The sequence below is a fragment of the Anguilla anguilla genome, chromosome 9 (assembly GCF_013347855.1).
Source record: "Anguilla anguilla isolate fAngAng1 chromosome 9, fAngAng1.pri, whole genome shotgun sequence".
NCBI classification, from domain to species: Eukaryota; Metazoa; Chordata; class Actinopteri; order Anguilliformes; family Anguillidae; genus Anguilla; species Anguilla anguilla.
In genome coordinates this window covers 37296552-37324083 of record NC_049209.1, presented here as the reverse complement: position 1 = coordinate 37324083, position 27532 = coordinate 37296552, and the positions used below count along the sequence as shown (strand labels likewise).

Here is a 27532-nt window from a genome sequence, read left to right as displayed (position 1 = left end):
TTTAGCCTTGTTACGAGACGTGTGAATAACTGATGGAGTAATTTAGCTGCAGTAACTCAAACGCTAAGGAGACTCCCTGTTCAAACTTTGAATCGCGCACTGCTAACGTTGCAAATAATTCCTATTATTGCAGCCAGTCACCCGACCAGCATTGCAGTTAGAAAATAATCATGACGTCAGATGATGAGGATACTAACAAGGAGAGAGCGAGAACAGCAGACGTACTAAATAGAAGCGAGTCCATGCCCCCCAGAAGTTCCTCGCAAAATATCAGGAGCAATGGCCGCGCCTCCGCCCCTCAAAACTTCGCACCAGTAGAGTCCTTTGTCCATTGGTGTAGGTTAGCCCCACCCCTTTTCCTGATTGGCCGATGTCAGATATTTCATAACTTTTGAACCGTTTGTCAAAGAGAATTTTGGGTCACCTCATTAGATTCAGTAAAGACCTAGCATCCGCCTAGAACATAATAGCAACAACCTAGCAACCTCATAGAACACCATAGCAACCACCTATTAACACCCTAGCAACTGCCTAGAACTCCATAGCAACCACCTAGCAACACCCTAGCAACCACCTATTAACACTCTAGCAACTGCCTAGAACTCCATAGCAACCACCTAGCAACACCCTAGAAACCACCTTGAACACCCTAGCAACTGCCTAGAACACCATATCAACTACCTAGCAACCGCATAGAACTCCATAGCAACCACCTAGCAACACCCTAGCAACCACCTAGAACAATATAGCAACTACCTAGTAACATCCTAGCAACCTCCTAGAACACCCTAGCAACCGTATACAACACCCTAGCAACCACCTGGAACACCATAGCAACCACATATTAACACACTAGCAACTGCCTAGAACTCCATAGCAACCACCTAGCAACACACTCGCAACCATATAGAATACCCTAGCAACCGCCTATAACACTATAGCAACATCCTAGCAACACCCATATGTTCCAAATGCAGGACAGCATGCTGATTTTGCGGGACATTTGCTGGACAATAAAGTAATACTGAATACTTATGTAAGAATATTGGGCCTCATTCACCAACCGTTCTTCAGAAGAATTTTCTTCTTAAAACCCACTTACGCAACTTTCATGGAGATTCTGACATTCACCAGTTTTCTTATTTGGGATTTGTTCTTAGGTAAGAACAGAATCTACGCACACTCAAGAGCACACTTACGCACATTTGAGTTATTGGTTATTGTGTTTTCTTCAATTCTACAGTTGTATAATATTATAGGATTTAAATTACAATAATATTTTTATCATTTATAATATTTTTAAATAATTATTTTCATTATTTTACAAAGCATTAAGGTGCCAGGTTCTGCCTCAGAGGGTGGTTGCCTCAGCGGGAGTAAATGATAAAAATCAAACCATTGTAGTGACCTTTTATTTTGGGGGTTTCAATTATGCAGTGTTTGGTCTATACTGCAAAAGCAAATGTTTATATATTGAATACAAACCTAAGCACTTAGGTAACACTTTTTAAACACATGGACATGTTGAAGAAGAAAACACTTATTCAGAGGCGTCACTAGGGGGGTGACACCAAAATGACTGTCAATACATTTTTTGTGCAGTGTTTTGTGCAGCAACGGGTTTACTCCGAGTTTTTTTTACTCCGGGTTTACTCCACTACTGACGCTACTAAATATGACAGGTCGTTTGGTGTTCACTTCCCGCAGCAAAACCTCCACTTCAGAACTACTGAAGTTTTCCTTACGTTTGGAGTCCGGTGCTCCACCGTCTTTAAATTTTCGTTTGGGCATTACTGATTTCGTTCGCTCTCAACTTTTCTTTTCGATTTCTGTGTGTGCACACGGCCCTGCAGTCTCATGCCCTTTTATGAGGATTGGCGGGGCGTTTACCTATGCTAATTAGGAACAACTGGCACGCGCTTTACACTTAAGAGGACAATGGGATTCATCATTTTAAGAACACGTGCGAACAAGTTTGCAGTTTAAGAACACGTTGTGAATCTGGCGTAGACTTTTCTTAGGAATTTTCTCAAGAACAAATTTAAGGAAAAACTTAGGAAGATATTGGTGAATGAGGCCCATTATGCCCAATGTGGCATAATGTATAAAGCTCTGTTCAGCACAAAGTCGACTTTGTATTGGCGGCAACCACACTTCACAATTTCTGCAGGAATTGTTTAGTTTCTTTTGTACTATTGTTATTTTATCATATACGCCTATGCAAGGTTGCTGGGACATATGTGTCTGCTCCTATTCTCCACTATCAAGTTTTCCCATTCTACTACTTCCAGTTCTCACGTAAGCTGACTGATCTAACCTAGCAAAACAGCAAAGAGGACTCCTACCTGTTGATAAGCCTATCAAAATGCCTTGTATTATAAACCTTACAACACTAAAAGTGCATCTCCATGAAATAACAGCAAACGGAACAGGACAGAAGGGTACACAAGTTGCGACCTAGGGAGCTCTAATTCTACGGGCTTGCTGATTATTTTGTCAATCAAGGCTGGTTGGATGGCCGTCAAATCTGTGAGTACATACACTGACCATATTGTAGCTGTGTTTCTGATGCATTTATACGCCACCGCACCCTTTGTCACAGCCACTGTTTTAAAAATATAGCAAAGCGAAAGTGCTAAACGGTACACGCTCATCAGACTGTACAAATTCACACAAGGATAGCCATAATCCACAACCGTTTCTTAAAGCGTCACTTCGCATTTCTCACTTTCTCATAACAAAATGCTTTGCAAAAAGAAATATCTCATGAAAAACACGTTTTCAACGTACAAAATGCAAAGTTACTGACACATACAAGACATACACTGTCTATAACTTATTCATTCAAACTTGCAAAATCTAGGCCTGCCATTAAAAGTATTTATATCAAGCTGACGCCAAGTTACTGTACTACAAGCAATATAGGCTATCTTGCCTCACCAAAATTAAATAAGCTGTATTCCAAAGCAATGCTACTCAATGTTTCCTCAATTGTTTCAAGTCGCTTGGCCATGTGTGTATACAAATGCAGTACATAGACAGGCCAAACATATGTATGGATGGGTTTGTGAGAGTCAAGATTGATTGAATAGGTGTCTATATGTCCAATTTGTATTGGTATGTGTATTTAGCTGCCCAGCCTTTCTGTTGCGTGAATTATTGTATGTTTCTTGGTATAAATGTCTGTTTGTTAATGCAATGTAACATGCTGCGAGGGAAATGTCCCCATGGGGATAAAGAAGTTTTGTATGTATGTATGTACAATATGCATTTTACATGCAGTATTTATTGTAACTAGCAAATATAGAAGAACTTGTACATTTAGTAAAATGAAGTTGACAAGCAAGTATAAACATGTTTTCTGGAGGAATATGCTTCCTGTAGTTATTCACCAGCAGTTTTGTACATTAATTTATATGTGTTGCATGAGGCAATTAGAAATATTTCACACTTTGATCTGACACAAAGTTTGAATGACATTGTAAAATTGTAAGATGAAAAAACACAGGGCCAAGTGACTTGAAACAACTGAGGAAACATTGGGTAGCACTGCTTTGGAATACAGCTTATTTAATTTAGGTGGGGCAATATAGCCTATATTGTGTGTAATTTTTGTATCTTTTTTGTATCTTTATAATTATAATTTTTCTTACAACATTAAATTTGTGTTTTGATTTATTATTTTCATACATAACATATTAAATGTCCAAATTTCCCCAAATAGTTTCAGGCTAACCATTTGCTTTCTAGCTATGTTAAATTGTAAAATTATTGTAGTTATGTTCCGTTTAATTAGTTCAAAATCAAAACACGACTTGCAAGAAAACATTGGTAGGTGGCTAACAAGCAAAGCTAGCCTTACAATCAAGGTTATTTGATGCTTACAATCCTACTCAAGTTAGCTAGCAAGCAGTGAAAAACACAAGCATGTTCTAAAGAAAAACGTTTCAGAATCAGCATCTAAATGTTATAATGCATTTATTACTTTCTAGCCAGCTTAAAATTAACTGTGACAATTCCTTATGACAATGAATTATTTTCCACCACGTAAGTAGGCTAATTCAGTTCATGTAAACCTAACGTTGATACACACTCCTCTCTTGAGCGTCTAGCGATTATAGCCTAACTATCGAGATTCTCAGTAACTGGAGGTAAAACTTTTTTTGTACTCCACGTAGACCATAAACCCTTGAATATAAAAACGACTCATTGAAATCGGTTTAGAAATGTAAACGTTACAGTGCTTTTTATCCAGAAAAACCGCAGCTCCATCGTTTACTTGCATTTCTTTTCAGGTCAGTTTTGCCTGGTCCAATATGGCGGCGACGTTGACGTACGATCCAGCGGCTAATGTGGAGTCTATGTATATATGTCTATGGTGGCAGCCATATTGCGGTGGTGCGACATGCGGAAGTATCGAATTGAATATAATGGAACCACGTGACCACGTTGCCCTTCTAGTTCAGTTCATGGTTCAGTGCAGTAGCCTCCGCCAACATTCGGGGGGGAAGGAGAACACAACGATCGGTTTCCGGGGCACGGAGAGGAGGAAAGCAGGGCGCACCCTAGATGTTACTCGCTTTGGTCGAGGGCGTGTTTTCCTGTCTCGTTAGATATGCATGTCTATACTTACGAAGTACAAACCGTTTATCCCAAGCAGGGGCGTGCACAGACATGTTCAGGGGTAGGGGCTCAAACCAAGAAAAAGCCCCCCGTCCCCCGACGTCGACACACTACATTTTAGTTTTATAATGACTACGGAGATTTAATTAGGCCTAATAACAGTAATCACAATTACAACAATAATAGCAGCAACAACACAACAACAACAGTAATAATAATATTTATTTATTTGGTCCAGAGGGGCATTTCAGCCAAGGAGGACAAAGGGGCAGCGGCTCGAGCCACTGTAGCCACCCCCTCTGCACGTCCCTGATCCCAAGCAGTGTTTACCCAAGACGGAAAGTCCCCAAATCTCGAAGCGTGGAAGTGGTCGCTGGTTTGAACGTTCTTGGTGAGATATCTGGCTAACGTTAGCTATCCAGCTGGTTCTTATTTAAACATTTAGACTAACGTAAACATGGCTTTTATTTAGGTTGGTTAGCTTTCATCTGTGTGACATTTTCAGCTAAATTATGAAATCCAACCAGCTGTCGAAGCGGAAAGGAATTTGGGTGTTCGGGTTTTACATGTAACGTTACGTGTTTCAAGTGGTATTCTAGCGCACAATGTATTACGATAGTCTAACTAGCTAAGTAACGCTAGGTTTGCTTGTTCGCTACATACGCATAGCTAACTTACAAGCCAGAATAGCTCGTTATTTAGTTGTGTTGCTACCCGTTTGAGATTTTTGATATTCAAATTATACGGTGTATCCGACTAGACAGCATAAGGTAACATTAATACTATTGGCAGCTGACTACAAAGTGATGTTCCATGATATGTGGTTGTAGCTAGCTTTTTACAAACACAAGTTAGCTTGCTAGCTATTTGCTGTAGCTATCGCTATTTAGGACAATCTGACTGGCTGGACAGTTCTGATTAGCAAACTAGCAGGGATTATCGTCAAGTGTTCGCAGATTTAGGAGTTGGGAATGGCTGCAGCTTCTGGATCTGTACCGGGGGTAAGCGGGTCTTGGGCCGGGCCTCCCCCGACTACAACGTCCTCTGGTACTCGTGGACAGTTACAGCCTATGGTGGTTGTCTGGGAATGGCAAGATGATGCAGGATACTGGAGGCCGTACAGCGGCAAAGTGAGCAGTTTTATCGAACAATGTCTTTTGCATCAGCGAGGACTGAGAAGTGTGGGACCAGCTTCCACAAGCATTTCTTTGGGACAGTCAGACCCCAACTTGGCCTCTTACATCATTGACATCCCAAGTCTCAAACAGTTCCGCCAAGATACTGGTAAGTTACCTAATGTTAGCTGACTTTACAACAACCGAACTGCTAGTATTGGTTAAAGCACGGTAGAATTTCCATGTTTATATATATTTTTTAAACTACAACCATTTCCCATTGTCTGTAATTTATGGTGCTTTGTGTTAATGACCTATCGTTGCAAATCACCGTTTAAACTGACTATACCGGTTTCAGTTAATGGTGTTTTCCGAATTGGGTGTGTAGTAACTGCCCTGTCCACTGCTTAGTGCTTTATTGACAACAAATTATTTTTAGGCATCATGCCAAATTGTCTGTGAAAAGAACAGCAGTCAGGGAAGTATGAAACAAAAGAAGTGGCAAAACTACGGGACATTTCAGCATTGTTCCCATTAAAGTATTTTGCAATGCATAAGCTTAGTTTTGTCCATTCTGCGACCTAAAATCAATTTTGTTATGCCATCTTTTCTGCAATGAGAGCGTATCTTTTTAATTAAATTAATCTGTTCTTGTCCAGGGAAGGTGCGGTCTGTACGCCGAAGCCTGTTTCCCCAGTCTTCTGCCTTGGGGAATGGGGTATATTGGGAGTGGGCCAATGATGAGGGAGGCTGGACTCCATATGAGACGCGCACATCCATCATGCTGGAGCACAGCTACCAGGCCAGGCAGACCACAGCAGACCTTGTTCCACATGGCTACAATTACATCGTGGACCTCACAGCGCTCTTCCAGGTCAACAAGGCCTCTGGCTATAAGCGGCAGGTCCGCCGGCAGGCCAACCAGCCATATCCGCTCGTGCCTCCTGTATCAGGCTCTGTCATCCACTTTGGCCCAGCCTGCTCCTGCCACCAGTGCCTGAGCAACAGTGCCGCTGGCCCCATGCCCAGCCGCTCACGCCACTCCTTCTCCTCCACCCAGATGAGTAGACCCAGCCTGCAAGGGCTTGGGAGGCCGGCAAGCGGGAGCCTCAACTCCGTTTACTCCCCCTACCCCAGGAGGCCGCTGTCTGTGGGTGGGATAGCCTGGGGAGGCCCCTGGACCCCAGCTACATCTGCAGGCCCATCCCCTGGAACTTCACAGACCTACTGCACCAGTGCCAATGGCTTGAGGTAGGAGGCCCCATCTCTGACCAGAAGTGTACACTATTCACTGTAGATTCACTTAGATTAACAGATACAAACTATTTATCCCCAAGGGGGACTTCAAATTGTCACCAACAGCAGACATCCATGGACGATATTGACATATAGGCATAATAACAAGAACAGTACACATGTATATACTTGTTCGTGTGTATATATATATATATATATATATATATGAACAAGTGATGATACATGGTAGTCTGAGTCCAGAGTGGAAGCTCACATGTAGTACTAGGAGAAAAAAAAACAGACTGGCATCTTCTTCATTAAAGTGCCCAATCTCAGTGAATGAAAGTCCCTGTGAACCTCGTTTAGGGAATGAAAAAGACCCTTTACAAGCACTCTGTAGAGATATTCTGTACAGAGAATGTCCCCTGATTTATTTATTTTTTTTTATAGAGAAGTGGTAAAAGGCTTGAGTTGTCAGTCTGATTCAAAGAATTTAACCTGATCAACGGGGAGGTGTATCTGTGTTCTATTTTGCATGTCTGGTTAATGTTAGTGAAAAGCAGTGATAGTAGTGAAAGCAGAACCATATTTAGCAATCCAGTGATGTCATCTCTTATTTTCAGAGTAAGTGAAACCATGTCTTTTTTTTTTTTTTTTTTTTACTATTGCCCACCATCAACGCCCCTTTTCAGAGGACTACTATTTTCTAAAGCACAATTTAACCGAGTAGCCATCAATTCCACAGTCAGTATTATTCAACTAATACCACAGGGACTAGGGGTGTGCAGAGACGTCATTATCTGTATCTGTATCTGTTCAACCAACAAAATTATCTGTCTCTGTATCTGTATTCGGATAGAAGACCGGAAGTGGGTGTGGTTTATACCGGAAGTCACGTTAAATTGGGCAAATGTTGTATTTTCTAACCTAATGTTCATTGGTTGGGAGGGGTCCAAGCATTGGCACAAGTGTGCCCCCTATGGAGTGATTTTTAAATGGTTTTGTCCTCATGATCATATACCTTCACCCACCATATCTACTGCATCGCCATGGATGGCTCCTAGCCGCTAGGCGTAAAGGCCTTTACTATGTCGTAACACTAAAGGCTGTACACGTAATAATGGGTCTGTGTAGGGGCTGTGCGCAATGTGCGCCATGTGCGACGGTTGCAGACCACGGCCGCGTTGAAGACGCAGACCTCTTCAAGAAATTGAAAGCGCGTAGTTAGTAACCAGTGCCCACATACGCGGTAAAGAAGATGATTGGTTGAATGCTGACATGAGGTCACTGGCATACGGCTTTGACTAATAGGTTATAACAGTTGATTCATAAAACCGATAGGCAACATTAAATATGTGACTAAAAGCGCTTTTGTCAGGTGAATGTCTTCGTTGCAACAAGTTACGTCTAGCTGAGCATTATTGTGGTCATTGGTGCAGTATTTAGTAGGTTTGGAAATATGAATGGAGGTGTTGGCTTTTGAACTATAACGGTCAGTAACAAAATCTAATTACGTGGCATGCGCAACCTGTGCAATATGCCGCACAAATGATTTGGCCCTTCGCGAGTGCCACACACAATGGAAACTATGCAGACTACGCAAAAGTATAAAACAGCATTTAGATGGGCGTCACCCATATTCCAATCCATTGCTCATCTTAGCAGGAGAATGCACATTTCTGAGCGCCCCAGAGACAGCTAGAATAATAACACATAAATACACATTTCAAATAATAAATACAACGTTGAGAAAAAACGAAACAAAAGACGAAATATCAACTCGCGACCTGCGTGCTGCGCGCAGAGTAGCCTAGCCTACCATATTATTTATTTAGACATTGGCAGATAAGAGAATTTTTGGTTACGCTGACCTATGAAACGCTATTCCAAAAGCAAAATCAGACATGTTATAGGCTACATCATTAGAAAGCTTATACTCTCTCCTACGGAATAAATTAATTGTAAATCAAGCCAAATTGTACTGAAAAGGGCGACAACGCCGTAAGCAACAGGTGTGGTATTACGCACAGCTATTTTTGAAGGTAGCTGACCCAGGCATCACAAATGCGCATATATTTCCCAAACGGATTGTCCAAGACAATATATGACCACTCAGTCTCAAAAGGGACATCTTTACGCGTAAAACCAATGGTATAGTTGTATATTTATTCAATATTTAGTCCCAGATATTGACTGTAGAATGACATGGTATCATTTTGTGGGGGAGAAAACGCCCCGGCCTGGGCCAGAAACACCAGAGTCGCTCTCTTCCAAACTGTTGAATATTTCTTCAAAAGTATGCAGAATTCACAGAGTGTGATGTAACTGGGTTTATTGTAGGTGAATCAAAGATTACATACAAGAACCCGGGCTGATTTGCGCAGATCAATACAAACAACAGTCGTTCACAACGCAAAGACAAAACATCCAATCATTTCTCTGAAATCCCCTGGGGCTAAACACTTCCTTTTATCCACTTTTGTTAGCCCCTCCTGTTGTGGAGCTTAAACTTGGTACTTTCCACTTGTTCGCTTTGTTTCTTAGGTCTTATTCTTGACACCATTATCTCCCAACTCTGACACCATTATTTCCGAACCCCTTCCTTTCTTTATTTAAAAAAAATAGGTACTCCCTTCTCCCATATAAATCTTCCTCCCCTTCCTGTTGCAAAACAGGTGTTCAACTCCCCACCTTCCTGCTGGATTTTATCTTTTTGCGACACGTTTGTGTGAAAGGCCTAGTTTGCGTGGCAGAAGCAGTGTTTACATTGTATATAGATTTTTACTGCTTGTGTTTTATATTTGGTGCACAAGTACTTGTACAGATCATCAATATTTTGGGTCCGGGCTTTGTTAGCTCTACACACACTTCCTCTGTTAATAGCATAATCCATCACGGTGGTGATGGCTGGTGCTCTTAAATATATTTCTTTCCCACAATTTTTAAAAACTTTTTCTTGATTTCGTTATTCAGTGAGCAGCATTTTCACTGCTATATTGGCATATCCTCGGGTTGTTGTCGGGTTTATCTCATTGTTATGACGGAATACGATTTTTTAGTGGTGAAAGCATATTTTTATGAATTCCCAGATAAACAGTGTTGTCCATTATATCATGGGTGGGGGGTGTAGTTGTAGATGAGACTGCAGGGAGGGGGTGCGTGTTAAATGAATGACCAGACCGACAATGGTGGCACTGCGAAACTCTGTATTCAGCATAGTTGTCGTGTATCGTCTACTAATGAAACTAAAACAAAGCGTTTCTGTTTTTAACTTATACTTTGGTTGCAGTGGCACTGAATGTCTAAGTTCAGCAATCTCGGCACGCCGGTGTGCCGACCACTAGGGGCTTTGCGCTAAGAGGTTAAACAAACGTACAAACAGAGCATACACAAACTATTCTATGGGGAGAACTATGCTAAATACAGGAAGGTAGGGTGTGTGTGTGTGTGTGATTGCGTGTGCGCACATGTCCCTTTGTCTGTGGACGAAAGGGGAGAAGGGCAAACGTCTGTTTGGTCGCGTATGTGGGGTACAGTATTACCAGCATGGCTGAATGACTTAGCTCAGTTACGGAGGAGTATTGCCCCTGGTATTGCCTGAGAGCAGAGCATAACTTCAGTTCTTAAGCGATACATGCATCCGAGCTAGTTATTCTTCCACTACCAACTATAATAGGAGTTTGGCGTCATTAAGGTTCGAAAGTTCATCAGGGAAAAAGAAAGAGAAAGACCACATGTGTGGTTGTTACCGTTACATTGCCGGCTCAAATAATTTTAAAAGACAAAATGGAAACACACAATATCACATCAAACCCTATACAGTCTAAGCTAACTGCTATTGCCAGGAAAGTTTGCTCAGTCTTACTGTTTGCCCATTCACATGAGTTGCGGCCTCCAGTGGTCGCTGTGTCCAGGTGTGAGGCACACAAGCCGAGTCCTTGTTCTGTAGTGATAGTTGGTATATAAATAAAGTGGTACAGTGTTAATGAATAACGCAATATGTAAAGTATCAGTTGTTTTTTTTAGTTTAAAGATGTGTACTTTTAACGAGTGTAACGAGCTATATTGAATACATCGGTGCTAATCGTCGGGTCCCGTTTTGAATTATAAACTGCCGTTTTATCCTCGCCACTGCCCATCTTTTCATTTAATTTGAAATACAGCCCTTGCCTATGGAGTAGCCACCACAAACATGACCGGCTCCATAAATGTTGCCTAACTGAGTACCCAGTTGTTCGCACACAGTTGGTATACAGCGTGAAAATAATGAAAAAACAGACACGACTGTTTACAATGAAATGGCAACTTTATTATGGGGTTGACAGTACACTGAAAGCTATCCAAACTGCAATTAATATTTTCCAAGCTATCGTTGCCTTCCACTGCTCTTCTGACAGCAAAAATGAGAATTCAATTGAAGTGGCTAGCTTGCAAAAAGTTGCTGATATTAGCCTACTGGTTAGTCTAGATCATAATATTTCAGTAGCCTACTACTTTAGTGTGAGCATCTATCGACCGGGTTCGTTCGGTAGACAGAAAAACATCAGATTTTGTAGTCTATATAAAATAGGCGAAATATAAGTAACAACCTGTACCTAGTTATGTAGAAAAAACGTCCTTGTTATCCTCCGGAGGTAATTTTTTCAGTACTTTCGCGATTTTTTTCTGTGCCGGGAAATATGTCAGAGGTCGCCCAGTGCTAGCTTTAGTTGCTACGGGGACGTGTATCTGCCACTGCATAGAGATTAATGGAACTTGTCTTTACTTGCGATCATATTGTAGAAGTGTCCCGTCTTGTGTATTTCAGGTTAATATGAAAAAGGCTGGTCCCTACTAGCATTTCTAGCGATCCGTTACATATTCACAGTTTTAACCCAAGTAGCAGGAAGCAAAATATCCATTAAGAAGAAGCGACATTTGCACTACTTAATGTTCGCGATTATGGAATTAATTCAATATCAATATAATAAAATGTATATGTATTAAGTTGGATTTTTTCCCCATTTAGACAGTTATGTGTAATTTTTACAAGACTTGCATTTAAATAGGTAACGGAGTCCAGTCCGCTTGATTAAATATGAAATAGCATTTCAGATGGTCGATAATATGTCCTCTCACTCTCACGTTATTCCCCTCAGGTTTATTACCAGAATTTTGCCGATAGTTACGGCAAAGGTTAAAGGTTATGGGTCAGATGTCGTCACGAAGTGCATCCCACTCATTTAACTGTTTCTCTGTGCTACTGCACTTCCATGGTTCGGAGTGCATAGTCCCAAGCATTGCCTGGAGTGTGTATTCCAGAGCATGGTAGTGTGGAGCATGGAAGTTTGCGGTTTGGGACACAGCCACAGTTTTTATATAGACGGCACAGACTGACCGAGAGTCAGTACCTACAGTACACAACCGAAAGTCAGTACCTACAGTACACAACCACGACATTTATTTTGCATTTTTGTATAGCCCTTTTCGTGGATAAAATTGCATTTATTATTATTATTATTTTCTCTTAAAAACATTTAATTCATATCCAGGGAGATAGCCAACTACTTGCAAGTTAGATGACATGTGTAGCTGTTTACTAATACGATCACATTTCAGTCTGGAAAATAACCCATTAAACCAGAGAAATTGCTGAGTTGTCTTAGAATCTTTATTTCCAAAGAATGTAGCAAGGCTGGCAGCGTCGACATAGCAACGGATGCTGCAAGGAAACTTTAAGTATGTCACAATAGTTTTAGAATGTCATTACCTCACCCGGATCATTTTTGCAGCCCGGATCAAAATTGGCGTGACCGTTCCGCACGGGAGTGGCTGAGTCACTTGCGACTAGTGGTCATATTCGGTATTACTGGTCCGGTCCGGTCCAGTATTTGGCTTAATATCAAACTGGTTTTAAAATTTTTACATCAGCCCAACCCTAGTTCTGGAAGAGTTGAATGAAGCCCTTACCTAAAAAAGGAGATTTATAAGCATAATATAGATTTAAAGATTTATAAGCATAAGCAAGATTTATATGCATAATATAGCCAGTTAGTCAACATTTGTGCATTTCACTGCTTGCTTTCAGTCCATGAGATTCTATCACATACCGCCTAGTAGAAGATTCCATTTATTTTTAATATAATCTGATCACATCAATTCAGGACTTATTTCAGAGTTTATTATTTTTCAATTATTTCAAAATTCTTGGTTCTAGTACATGTCTATCAGGTTTTTATCAACATTACTGAGTTTGCTGCTGTTTTATGCTCTGTTAGAAGCAATACCATTAAAGTAATCAGATGCACAGTCATTTGATACAGTTAAGGACAGTTACATCCTCTAAACAAATTAAAATGGCAATAACAAACACAAAACAGGGAGAAGAAATAAGCACAGTGAAAGTGAGACAGTAAAAAACAGTAAAAGCAAACTAAAATGGTAGCATTAGAACCCAGTGAATAAGTAAAAATTAATAAAATAAATTCTAAAAATAAATAATCCAATAAAGTATATAATGCATCCATCTAATCATTAATCATTTATTGCGAAAACAACCTTTGTTGAGTTAAAATTCCATATGGCTAGAGGATAGGTTCTGTTAATTAAACAAGAGGTTTTACAGGTTGCTGGGTGAGAGGTGACAGTAAAAGGTTTATGAGCCTTTTGAAGTAATCTTCTCTGATGGATAAACACAATTAGTGGTGATCTAATCCAGTGATTTTCGAAGCCATATGCACCACTCTTTCACCAGCTGCTTCCTTTCATGGGCTGTTGTGTAAGCATACCAGACGGAGATAAAAGTGTAGCATTGCCTCCTTGGATAGCCAAAATCCCATTGCTGTTTGAAAAAGTAAAGGTTTAAATAGGATTTTAGAATAATGCTGATCATGCTGTTTTTCCATATCAATGAGTTACAAATTACAGTACCTAAGAAGTTAAAGGAGTTCACCCTCTCCATGGTTTGACCATCAATAACTAGTGGTGACAGTTCATCTTTCTTCCTTCTAAAATAAACTACCATTTATTCAGTGTTTGTAATATCTCATAAAAAACGCGTTTTCAACGTACAAAAATGCCAAGTTACTCACACATACAAGACCAGTCCAGGCATGCCATTAAAAGTATTGATATCAAAATGACGCCACGTTACGGTACTACAAACAATATAGGCTATCTTGCCTCACCGAAATGAAATAAGATGTATTCCAAAGCAATGCTACCCAATATTTCCTCAATTCTTTCAAGTCACTTGGCCCTGTGTTATTAAGCATGCAGTACATGGACAGGCCAAACATATGTGTGGATGGCTTTTTCACAGTCAAAATTGGTTGAATAGGCGTGTATATGTCCAATTTGTATTGGTATGTAGGCTATGTATTTTGCTGCCCAGCTTTTCTGTTGCGTGAATGATAGTATGTTTGTTGGTATAAGTATGTGTTCGTAAATGTGAATGTAACATGCTGCGAGGGAAATGTCCTCATGGGGATAAAGAAGTTCTCTGTGTATGTATGTACAATATGTATTTGACATGCAGTATTTATTGTACGTAGCAAATATACAATAACTTGTACATTTACTCAAATTCAGTTCAGAAGCAAGTATAAACATGTGTTTTCTGGAGAAATATGCTTCCTGTAGTTACTCACCAGCAGTTTTCTACATGAATTTCAATGTGTTCCATGAGGCAATTCGAAATATTTGACACTTTGATCTGACACAAAGTTTGCATGACATTGTAAAATGGTAAGATTACAAAACACAGGGCCAAGTGCCTTAGAAGATTTGAGGAATTATTGGGTAGCATTGCTTTGGAATACATCTTATTTCATTTCGGTGAGGCAAGATAGCCTATATTGTTTGTAGTACCGTAACGTGGCGTCATTTTGATATCAATACTTTTAATGGCAGGCCTGGACTGGTCTTGTATGTGTGAGTAACTTGGCATTTTTGTACGTTGAAAACGTGTTTTTTATGAGATATCATTTCTTTTTGCAAAGCGATTTATTATGAGAGTGAGAAATGCGAAGTGACCCTGTAAAAAACGGTTGTGGATTATGGCTATCCTTGTGTGAATTTGTACAGTCTGATGAGCGTGTACCGTTTAGCAGTTTCGGTTTGCTATATATGTAAAACAGTGGCTGTGACAAAGGATGCGGTGGCGTAAGTGAAACGCATGAGAAACGCTGGTGAAATATGGCCAGTGTATGTACTCACAGATTTGACGGCCATCCAACGAGCCTTGACAAAAGAATCAGCAAGCCCGTAGAATTAGAGCTCCCTAGGTGGCAACTTGTGTACCCTGCTGTCCTGCTCCGTTGTCTGTTATTTTGTGGAGATCCACTTTTAGTGTTTGTAAGGTTTATAAGGCATTTTGATAGGCTTATCTGTAGGTGAGAATTCTCTTCGCTGTTTTGCTAAGCTAGAACCGGAAAACTTGATAGTGGAGAATAGGAGCAGACGCGTATGTCCCAGCAGGCTTTGCATATGAGAAAATAACAACAGTGTCAGAGAAATTAGGATGAAATGATGAAATTGCGTAATTGAAACAATATGTTTTTAGCAGAATGGCCATGTAGGTGAAGGTTGACATGATCACAGACTATAGTGCAAAGTGAATGAAGTGACCATGAGCGAGCTCAGTTTCCTTATCGAATGGTATATATAACAGTGGGGCTGAAGCATTAATCGTTAAAGTGGAGGGTTAAGTAACGTGTGAGATCTATAGCACTGCTGTCCTTTTCTCATGATTAGTACTAGTAGTTATAATTATGAGTGAGTCATGATTTTAAATGTAATGTTTTAATGGGGAGTTGCAGAACCTACGTATGTAGTAATTGTTTGTATGTGGCTGGATAGAGAACAGGGCGAGGTAACATGAATGTAGAAACGTGGCGTTTTCTGATAAGGTTTTGTATGGTAGCCAAGTGAAGAAATGTAGTTAGTAGAAATGGCACATTGGTGAACTGGTGTAACTTTTTAATAAAAGGAATACATTTGCCGTCATGAAATGTATATAGGTGGCCGTGAGTGAGTTTTGGTAAAGAAAATGTAAAAGCGTAAGAAAACGTTAGTGTAAAAGAGCAAAGAGGGCGAGGTGGGATTCAATCCTTCAACCGGAGGTTTACCAGTCTGTGACTTTGTTAGTGCAGCACCATGACATAGCTATGCAATGCGTGAAATATCATTAGCAAACCTGTACGTGGTTTTAAAGAAGAACACAGGCCAGTAAGCACAGAAGAGCTCCCGTTGAGTCCGTATGGCTTTGCAATATTGTAGCCGGTTAATAACTGAACGTGCAGACGGTACGTCATAATGCAGTGTATACGTTCGGTGAACGGCGGGTAGATATGGTGCAAAAGCAATAATTGAGAAGTAGTAGACAATTATTAGTGAGGGCAAAAGCAGGTTAAAGAAACGTGTCCCTAGCTGGGCGTAAACCTACAACCCCATGTTCCCAAGACTGTAACCTTACCCACTAGGCCACAGGCAGATTAGCTGTTTAAGCTGGAAATGTTTCAGAGTAAAAAGGTATGGGTATTTTGCGTTTGTATGCGAGTATTTGATTGGGTCGTGTAGGTGAAGATTTGGCTGGTGTCGGTAAAATGTCCAATGGGGAGACATGTTGTTAGTGGGATAGGCAGCAGGAAAAATAAGAAGGAGAAGAAGAAGAAGGAGAAGGAGAAGGAGAAGGAGAAAACGCAAAATCCCCTTAGATTGGGGCTTTATTGTGTGGCCATGTGAAGTTGTTTATGAAATCTGTCTGTTGAAATGGGGTCAGAATGTACAGAATTTAATGTTTTTAAGGGCTGAGTGTCTGTGGCTGTTGTGGTTATTTCTGTGGGGAACCCTGAAAAGTCCCAAACTCTCGGTGCTGTGTAGGTATGGGGCATGCCCCCGCCAAGGCGTAACTTGGCGGGATAGCATACCTGCCATCCCAATTGAGGTTCAAATTGTTAACAGTACGTCAGAATTGCTTCAGGTTCACTTCTTTAAGCTGATTTGTCCCTATTAGTAATCATGCTTACTACTGTTGTCATCGCCAATCAGATTTGACTCACTTCCTCTAGTTGTGTCTCAAAGTGTTTCTGTAGGCTGTCATGTTTTATGAGTTTATAGGGACTGGGGGACAGGGATAGGGTTTGCACAGTAGTCTGTTCTGTTTAGTAGTCTAGACTGTACCAGGGGATTTCTGGTGATTTTGAAGCTCATCCTCACATGCTTTTTGAGTGGATTTTGATATTAACCATGCAAGTCTGTCACAGTGAGTTGGACCGTGTGACAGGAATCAGGTGCAGTGTTTTTCTCTTCTTTCCGAATGACTTAGGCTAATTTAAAGTTTGTGGCAGAATGGCTCAAAATAACACAGATTGAACTATCTCAGAGAATCAAAACTACTATCCAAGAACCCAGCCAGATTAGTCTTATTTCTAGTTTGTGTGTGTGAAAGAGACTAGACCCTCATATGATAGGAAGTGCAAGAGACATGCAAGTAAGACTGGAAACATACTCTATGTAAGTACGTTACGCAAGCCCGAGCTGCAGTGTCAATCGTTGTAGTTAGGGGCGCTATAGCAGGCAACAACCGGATGATGCCTCCTTCTTTGATTTGCTCTTTCTTTCATCAGTCTTTTCACAACTGTCCTGGATCACCCCCTTTGAGGACTCTGGTTTATTAGCTCCACGGGGACATAACCAAAAGCCCTAGGTTAATGGTGATGTCTGTGCTAAGCTCAGAGCACAGTCCTCTGGCTATAGCTCTGTGGACCTGGAGGCCTTGAGGAAGTTCAGATATGACTTACGGAAAGCCATCAAAGATGCCAAAAGAGCCTACAGGACAAGTTGGAGTCTAACTACCACAGTTCCTACCCCAGACGCCTGTGGTGTGGACTGCGTTCCATCACTGACTACAAAGGGAGAAATAGCAGTGATGCTCAGCCCGCCGCCTCTCTTCCTGACAAGCTCAACACCTTCTATGCATGGTTTGAGGCGAGCAACACCATCCCTACTGCAAGGCTAGCTGAGGACCAGGACGACTGCACTCTGTCCCTATCTACGGCTGACGTGAGGAGAGCTTTTGAAAGAATAAACCCTCGGAAGTCACCAGGGCCAGATGGCATTCCAGGCCGTGTCCTCAGAGCGTGTGCCGACCAGCTAGCGGAGGCATTCACCACTATATTCAACCTCTCCCTGAACCAGTCTGCAGTCCCCACCTGCTTCAAACATACCACCATTGTTCCCGTACCAAAGAAACCTTCCGTCTCCTGCCTGAATGACTACCGCCCTGTAGCACTGACCTCAATCATCATGAAGTGCTTCGAGCAGCTAGTCAGAACCCACATCTGCTCCTTCCTTCCTGACACCTTGGACCCCCTTCAATTCACATACCGCCCCAACAGATTTACGGACGACGCCGTTGCCCTGACAGTGCACACCGCCCTCTCCCACCTGGATAAGGGAAACACATACTGATGCTGTTTACAGGCTACAGCTCAGCATTCAACACAATTGTTCCCGCTAAGCTCGTTCCCAAGCTCAGGATCCTGGGTCTTAACACCTTCCTTTGCAGGTGGATCCTGCACTTCCTGACGGGCAGACCCCAGGTGGTGAGAATGGGTAACTTCACCTCCTCTGTACGGACCCTGAGCACCGGAGCCCCTCAGGGCTGCGTACTCAGTCCCCTCGTGTACGCCCTGTTCATGCATGACTGTGGCCATGCGCAGCTCCAGCACCATCCTTAAGTTTGCAGACGAGTTTGCAATGTTCTTTGACCCACCATCCTGGGTCTCATCTCCAACAACGATGAGACCGCCTACAGAGAGGAGGTCAGTGTCTTGGCAACATGGTGCCAGGACAATAACCTCTCTCAATATCTGCAAGACTAAGGAATTGATCGTGGACTTCAGGAAGTGACGGACTTCACGCCCCCCTTCACATCGATGGAGCTGAAGTGGAGAGTCTCCGCTTCAAGTGCTGCTTCAAGTTCCTCGGGGTGGTCATCAATGATGAACTCACCTGGTCCAGGCAATCGGACGCGGCAGTAAAAACTGAAATGCTGGTGGGTGATCCATGTTATTGCCCATTAGAAAGGAGACTTATTCCCAACAACGGAGTGTTGTCTGGCTCTGTGTGCATGCATGCGTGTGCGCATGTTCCACTGCGTATCATGTGCATGCTCCCCTCTTGCCTACTCTCTGCAGGACTGCTCCTGTGGAATTGCTGAACAGCTCCAGGAAGTGGGAAGAGGAGGCATGGCTGAGGGCCACTGTCATTGTTGGAAGTAGAAGAGGAAGCACAGATTTAGGGTTTTATTGTTTTTTCCGCACCTTCCGCAAGATAAACTGCAGGATCCCGAACAGCCTGATTAATCAAGGCTGAAGTGGCAGATCATCAGTCAGGAAATACACTGCTTTGCCTCCTTCTCTCGCTCCTTTATTCCTTTCCACCTGTTTTGTATTTTTAGCAAGGCCATCAAAAGCACATTAAAGCCTCTATCTCTGTTTTATGTCCTCAAACGAGTAGTACTTTGTCTTAACCATTTTGCGCAGATGCCAAATCTGGCCAATCCTCACCCATTTAGCGGGTGTTCTATTTAAGGCTTTATAACTCCCGATATAAGCAGAGACTTGGAAAATGACTTAAATGAAAACTGTTGTACCATTTACAATTTATTAGATTACATTATATTCATACTTTAGAAAGTAGTGGTGCCACAAATGCACATTTCTGGGTGAAAATGCAAAAATGAAGTTGTTTTTCTGTTTTAAAGAAATACTGAGATCACATATATAGCAGGTAGAACAATACATGTCCTGAATCATAATCTCCTTGACCACAGGAATGCAAAATCTGAGGGTGGTATGTGGGACTGTTAAAGATCTATGAAGCAAAACGTAAGCAGTGTACCCTGGTGCCCCTTTGTGTCTACAAATCTATCCAAAATATTGAAATAGTGTATTGCTGTAAACCATATAGTAACACTGACATCATCATATATTTCACTGCAAATCAACTGTTTTGATTGATAATACTCACATTTGCGTCATTTTCAAGTGAGAATTACCATCTTTTCATCAGTATAGGTGTCTAAGATATGTAGGGGTCCAAAAGCCTATCCAAAACCTCTCCTAAAATGAATACTTGGTAAAATACATCTTGAGATACACTTTGACACATCAGTGATGTTACCTGGGGTCATCGGGTATTTCGGTCTTTCAGACACCCTCACTCAGGTGACCCAGCCAGGGTTGATCCAAGTCCCAGCTTGTGTCCAGGTAGCAATAACAAACCCACAGATCGCCTCTCCTGGTCCACAACCACCTTGAGGAAACTTTGGCTGCCACGGTGACTAACTTGCTGGCCCTTTACTTGCTGGCCCTTCTGCTGCCTAACACATTATAGGCCCTGCAGAGGGACTGGTTAGCAATCCCACTGCATCCCACCTCGATAGGCTCGCATTTCGTGCGCCACCCATTGTTGCGGCACTGCATCGCTAACTCTGCATACTTCGCCTTCTTCCTCTCGTTAGCCTCCTCAATGTGGTCCTCCCACGGAACAGTGAGTTCCAAGAGGACAACCTGCTTAGAGACCTGGAGAGCAGCACCATGTCTGGCCTCAGATTTGTTACAGCAACATTCTCTGACAACTTGAGTTGCTTCCCAGTCTTGTGCTGTTGCAAACAGGTCAGCGGAGGTGGTCCTAGCAGCTAGTGTTACCTTCTCCTCAGCCCTGACGAAAGCGATGGTCTTCTTCACTGGGCGGAGGTGCCTGCCACTGGCTGATCCCGTTGCAGATGGTGTCTGCGATAGTCTTTTGGACCTGTTCGTGTCACCACCCATTGTGCCCCTCACCCAGGGCTTTCGATCAGCAGCTGAGGATATGCTCTAGGGTTCCTCTTTTGAGGCACAGTGGGCATGCTGGCGGATCCACCTTTCCCCAGCAGATCAGGTTGGACAGGATAGGTAGAATGTCGTAGACAGCCTGGATCAAGAACTTGATACGCTGGGAGTCAACTTTTCAAAGCTTAGCTCATGAGACCTTGCAGTCCACTGCTTGCTCCCATCTTGTCTAGGCTCCCTGCTGCCATCCTGCTGGTTTGCTCCTCCATGACTGATGCACTCACTTCGTCCTGCATCAGTGCCCTCATGTCCTTTCCCTGCGCCTTGTTGTAGAGTGGTGTTGTGCTGCTACTAAGGCCAACCCTTCCTCGAGTCACTGTACTCAGCAGGGCGTTGTGTCTTAGTCGAGACTCAGCAACCTCCACAGCCCAGCCTCTGCTTCTGTTAATTTCTTTCCTGTCCTAACCTCAATGCCAGCCTGGGAGACCTCCCAGTATTGCAACACCTTCCTTGTTCGGCTTACTATAAACTCTTCATTCAGACTGCTGATGGGAAGCTTCAGCTTGTTTTGACTGTGGTGATGTTGCTCAGGCTTCGAGGTAGTCCCACTTCCGTGGGAACCTGCTGTGATCCTCCTCTCGAAACCCTTGACTGTGGTGATTGGTACCTAAGAGGGGCTAGAGAACGCATGGGAGGATGGATTGTTGGTATATCCAGGCTTTTAACTTCCTAGGTAGGCCCGACTTGTCCATAGCAGCTAAACAGGCTTCTTTATTAGTTGCTCGGATGCATGATGCGTCCCTCAGACTGCTGTTAAACAACTTTTCCTTGTAGCTCCGGAGGAGACCCTCACACTGAAGCTGTTGTAGTAGTAGTCCTGTATGAGGTCCCTGAACTTGTCTGGGATGTGATGCCAGTTCAGTCCCACCGACACCAGCTTGTGGGCTATGGAACCATAGACGTTTGCGAGGTCCAACCACAGAACGATCAGGTCCCCCTTGTTCTCCCAGGTTTCCCTGATCATCTGTCTTCTCCAGACACCCCAGTACCTTTGGGACCCCTCCTTTCTGTGTCGATGTAGGAGTTGCTCAGGAGGTAGTCAATCAGGCGCCTAGCATCAATGCTGAAGAATATCTTGCCTTTAACACTGATGGTTCTGAACTGATCAATGTTCTTTGAGTCCTCCTTCAGAATCCACACCCCTTCTGCACACCTCCACTGATGAGCAAACTTGCCCCTCTAGATCTCCTTCAGAACCTGTGGAATAGCCTTGGGCAGTTCTTATACACCTTGTTGGGTACCCCACTCAGTCCTGGGGCTGAGCTTGTTCTTGTCTTTCTGACACCTCCTGGATCTCCCTCCACATGGGCTCCTTTCCGGTCAGTCCAGGGTTGGTGCAGGTGGGTTTATCAAGGACTTACAGTGGCCCAGATCTTGCTCCCTATTTTCATCACTGAAGCTGTCTCTGAGGTGGCTATCAATCTCTGCCTTGGAACAGGTGAGCTGGCTGCTGTGCCTCAGCAGCTGTTTTGTAAACCTGAAAGGGTTAGCTAGAAAGGCAGCCTGCTTCTTCGCCCTCTCTTCTTCCACCTTCGATGCCACTCAGCCTGGCTCAAGGTCATGTGGTTCTTTCAGAGACAATGCTGCGCAGCTCTGCGAGAGCTCCCATCTCCTCCTCTCCACCTCTGCCACCTCAGGCTCTTCAGCTCCTGTCTGAGCTGGTGCATATTGGTAGCTCTTGTTCATGGTGTATTCAGGCTTTGCTGCTTTCTTCTCCTCCAACCTGAATCTCTCAGCTGCTAGGCTGACGATGATGGTGGTTACAGTCAGGAGGTGTTGGTCAGCTTCCCCTTTAGCAGTTGCTTCCAAGATGGTGTCTTCGTTGAACTGGACCACTCCTTCTCCTTGCAAGCTTGGGGCCACTTGACCTGACGATGGGCTGCATGGGGCTGAGGCCACTTGACTTGAGGATGGGCTGCATGGGGCTGAGGCTTGCGTCACCTGGAGGTTCCGGGAACTGTGGGGTGACTCCGTGCCTGGCTCCTCTTGTGTCTCACCAGAAGTAGTTCCTGAGCACTCTGACGCTTGAACAGTTTACACGCACTTCATCTTGGCCTGGTGGATCTTCAGGCCATGTGGGTTCTTGCACTCCTTGACGCTGATGCATTATTTTTCCTGTTAAGCACTTTGAGCTGCAGTCTGTATGAAATTCTTTATATGTAAAACCAATGTTAAGATTTTATATTTATTCCATATTTTGTCACAGATATTGATTGTAGAATGACATGGTATAATTCCTGAAGAATTCCTCTTGTTTATTATGCTATTTTGTGAAGAGTGTTTTTCACTACTCTATTGGCATGCCTTTGGCTATTGTTGGCTTTATCTTGTTACTATGATGGAATGCAAATTTTTGGTGGTGAAAGTATATTTTTATGAACTCCCAGATGGATGCTGTTGTTCAGTGTGTCATGCTTTGGGGGTATAGTTGCAGATGAGACAGCAGGGAGGGGGGTGCTTGTTAAATGGATGACCTGCGCGACAATGGTGGCACTTAAAAACTCCATGTTTTGCATCGCTGTAGTGTATTATGTACTAATAAAACTGAAATATTATATCTATATCTATATTACAATAGTGCAACAGAGATAATGGAGAAAACCACTATAATGAAGAACTGCTACGAGGCGTAGGAATCTTCGGTCACCTCATGATTTGATTTGAATACGATGCAGAGGGCCACAATTTGAATACAAAACAATTATCGATTTATCTTGATGCATCTCAATTTCTCTTTTTAATACATGGTTCCCTTTTTCTTGATCAACAATCTGGTAAATATTTTAGCATTTGTTTTTAATCACATTGTCACATATAGAAAAAAAAATTTAATATAAAAAATAATTATTTCTGTAGCGGCTCTAATAGAAATCTCTTCTGGGAGCCCCTGCTGCTGCTTACATCCAAATTAGAGTTCACTAGCTAGTGTTGCTGCTCACATCCAAGGGGTGTAACATAGAACATGTGATTAAACAATAAATGATGCAGAAAAATGCCACAATTAAATCCAGACAAGTGCAACATAGCAAATGTTCTTAGTTTGGAGCACGTGACTCAAGCTGCCAGTTATCGCTAATCTGATGTGATATAACGGTTACGTAGGACTCTGTGGCAATGGATGTCCATGCATTGCAGGCTATTGCCACCCATCTTGCGTTCCGCAATGATTCCATTACTTGAGTTTTTTGTTTCTTTGTACAGCGTCAGTATGGCCAGATATTCTATCTGTGAAGAATCGCCAGGACGAGATGTTGTACCTTGGCTCCAACATATGTAACAGAAAACGAAAGCCCTGGTTTTCCACGACTGAGTAAGGACGCAAATCTTTAGTGATGAAACGTGTAATAGCCTTGGTGATCTTTTTGGCCCTATCAGCGTTGAGTGCCAGCTTTGATACAAGTACCTGTTCAAAGGCTCTCTGGTTCACCGCGAGAACAGGTTTTTTTCTCCTCCTGCTCCGGGTGGAAACGGATTATATGATTTCTCATATTAGTGGTACTGTCACCTAAGTACTTGAGTTTTGCGTGTCACAGCTTGAAAATTATGTAAAGCCGCGTTTCCACCGCAGGAACCAGGGTCTAAATTAAATTCCGGGGACTTTATTTTACCCCCCAAAAAGTCCCTGCTCGGGGGGGTAGTACTTTCGAAAAGTACAGGAACTTTTGGGGTGGGGCACAAGCGCTGAACATTTCTGATTGGTCGAGTACTTGCAGCATTTTATTTCAACCGCCATTTTTAAAAATCTGCAGCTGCAATTCAATTCCACAAAAAGACCATGAAGACTAGACATATGAACTCAAATTTATAGTGCATGGTTCGCATCTGGAGGGCACACTTCAAGTATTTAGCTGCTCCGCTAGCAGTAACTTTAAAAGATGAAAGCAAACGGTGGCTGTACCACTGCAATATTAATTAAAATTTTCACGCAAGTCCAAGTTTTCATTCTATATATTCTTGTCATTTTGCGATTATATGGAAATGAGTCGAATTAATCAATTCAACAGCCAATTGTTTATGTCTTGGAAAATAACGTACTTCGGTGGCAGTATAGAAGAAGTAGTTTACAGAAGAAATCATATGACAGATGGACTGACGACGACGTTGCTTTTTCATACGTCAGCGGACTAATTTCCCTAATTGTCACAGGACAGACCGTGGTGGAAACGCAGACAACAATGGGCTGAAGGAATCTTTTAGTTCCTTGAAAAGTAGTTCCTGTGGCTAAAAGTTCTGGGTACTTTGGGTGGAAACGCGGCTTAAGTCTTGTCTAGCTCCTGTTTCCTGTCTATCTCAAGAAAACCAAAGTGTGCCTAAACACTAGGCTTTTAAATAAGTGGGCGGTGGTTGGATTTCTCTTTCTCACTCAGCCATTTTGCATTTGAAATAGCTTCTTTCATTGAATGTAACGCCAGGATGTTTGTTGTATGTCAGACCCTTTTAAATAAATTCAGAACGTAATAGAGAGTGTTTGCACTGGTTTATCCTTCACTTCAAACTCCGGTATTATAAAAAAAAATGTGGCAGTCCGAAAATTTAAAATAGACTTAAATATTGAATACGTCGTGGAGAGTGTTCGCACTGGTTTATCTGTGGCAGTCCGAAAATTTAAAATAGACTTAAATATTGAATACGTCGTGGAGAGTGTTCGCACTGGTTTATCTGTCACTTCAAACTCCCGCATTATAAAAACTTAAACTGGCAGTCCATTGAAAATTTCGATTTTAATAATCATTTTTTGAGTTCTCCCACATCGATGCAGAATCATTCAAGAATGCACTGCAAAGCTTTGAAGAATCAAGATTCCCCCCCCCCCACCCCTAACTGCTACTAGCTTGTGTGCCTGTGATTATGCCTGTTATGCTTAAGGGAATTTGATTCAATGGTAAAACTGAATTTGCATTACACACTTATGGAAATCAGTTGGTAAATGTAAAACTGACATTCTGTTTCTGGGACCTTCATTGGGTTGAAACAGTCGTCTCTTGGCCATCCATAAGCAATGAGGAACATCTATAAATTACTTTCACTTTTGCTTTACTTGGGAAAACAGGCACCTCCTTTCTCCCACCAACACAAATAAATGTTTTTTGCTTCTTTAGGCATCTATGCTTAGCCTGGCCTAGCCTACATATTGTTGACCACTGTCTGTGTTGTTTGCAGCTTTCAATCGCAAAGTAATAAAGAGATCCAGTGCATAAATATACACAGTTATTTAAACTGAGACGGAATGCGTCACTTGTCAGTCCATTCTGGTCCAAGTTACTGATCCTGTGCTCTTACAGAATGTGCTATTTTCTGAATCTCCCTCACCCTGTCACACTAATGTTCCCATTTGTTTTTTCCCTTCACCAGCATTCCCTCAATCCCTGTGCAGCTGAATGGGTCCAACAGTGTGAGCTCAGCTCTGGCAGGTAAAGTTGTTTATAATGGAACCACAGCCATGTAAATGGATAGCCTATATAGCAAAATGTCTGCAGTGACTTCGATGGGCCTCACCAAGGAGCTGTTCCATTATGTATGAATCTTCACTGCAACCAGCTTTTTCTTTTGCAAATCTATTTAGAGATAAATATGGATTCATGAGAAATACCCCAAGTCTATTCTAGTGAAAAGTCAAGAATGTTTATTCTGTAATGAATAAGTCATTTTTGAGTGTCTTTTTAGAACAATTAACTTATGAAGGACTTTGGTACTGAGTGACATCTTTATCAGAGAGTATGATTTCCCTGTGCCATTTAATATAGCCTATTATTGACACTAAACACTTATTGAGACATGACTGAGGTCAAGCGATATACTCTTCTATTTTCTTGAACTTTCCCCATTAAGATCAGAATGGAACTTCTGTGCAGTAGAGCCATAGACTGTAGAAAAATATGGACCAAGTCTTTGTGACATCACCCATTGACTTTCCATGGGCTTGGTGAAAAGCGTTTTGGAGCCTGGGAAGTGCAGTGTGTGGGCGCCGCCATATTGTACAATTTGGACCTAGAGACAGTTGGGAAAAGAGGGACCGTTATATGGACTCAGCAGTGACGCAATCTGTCCCTGATTCATCCACAAAATATTGCAGTCTGCAGATGCTTATAATTGCATATTGCAGATGCTTATATCCAAAGAGACATACAGAACTGCATATTAGGGTCATTGGAACAACTACAAAACACAGGTTTGATAAGGTACAGTACTAATTTTGTACAGTTATTCATAGCCAAGAACACAGTCCAGTTCACACAGTTAACATTATTCTGACCTAACCTATGCTAAGTAAAACTAGGGGGCAGTACAAACTACAACATTAGGATGATAATACAATGTACAATAAGTGCTGGAATGGAGGTACATGTAACATGAGTGGCATGAAAAAGAATTGAATTGATCCACAGAGTGGTGGCAGTTCGTTGGTACAGGTATAGTCTGAAGAGATGAGTCTTCAGATCATGGTGGAAGATGGGTAATGGGGGAGTGGTTCGAAGAGGGGCAGGGAGTTCATTCCACCTCTGGGGAGCGAGGGTGGAGAAGTTCTGTGATAGGGATGAAGGAGAACCCTTTACCCAGATGGGATGGGGTGCAAGGCGCCCTGCTGCTGGAGAGCGGAGTGGTTGAGCAGGCGTATAAAATGGAATCATTTCCTGTAATTTTCATATCGCTAGCTTAGTTGATAAAGTATTGTTTTGTATA

At 42.3% G+C, this 27532-nt stretch overlaps 1 protein-coding gene across 2 annotated transcripts in view; it reads left to right on the top strand.

The window, feature by feature from the left end:
• The first annotated feature begins 4470 nt into the window (after positions 1 to 4470).
• dtx2 (deltex 2, E3 ubiquitin ligase) overlaps positions 4471 to 27532 on the top strand; it is a 49874-nt gene continuing 26812 nt past the window's right edge. Inside the window, exons 1-3 of one of the 2 annotated variants that reach the window (XM_035433685.1) lie at positions 4471 to 5907; positions 6398 to 6989; positions 26204 to 26262. In XM_035433685.1, the coding sequence (XP_035289576.1) occupies positions 5595 to 5907; positions 6398 to 6989; positions 26204 to 26262 (964 nt within the window). In that variant the 5' untranslated portion in view covers positions 4471 to 5594. The remainder of the gene's footprint in view (positions 5908 to 6397; positions 6990 to 26203; positions 26263 to 27532) is intronic. The other variant, XM_035433683.1, reaches the window with a different exon arrangement.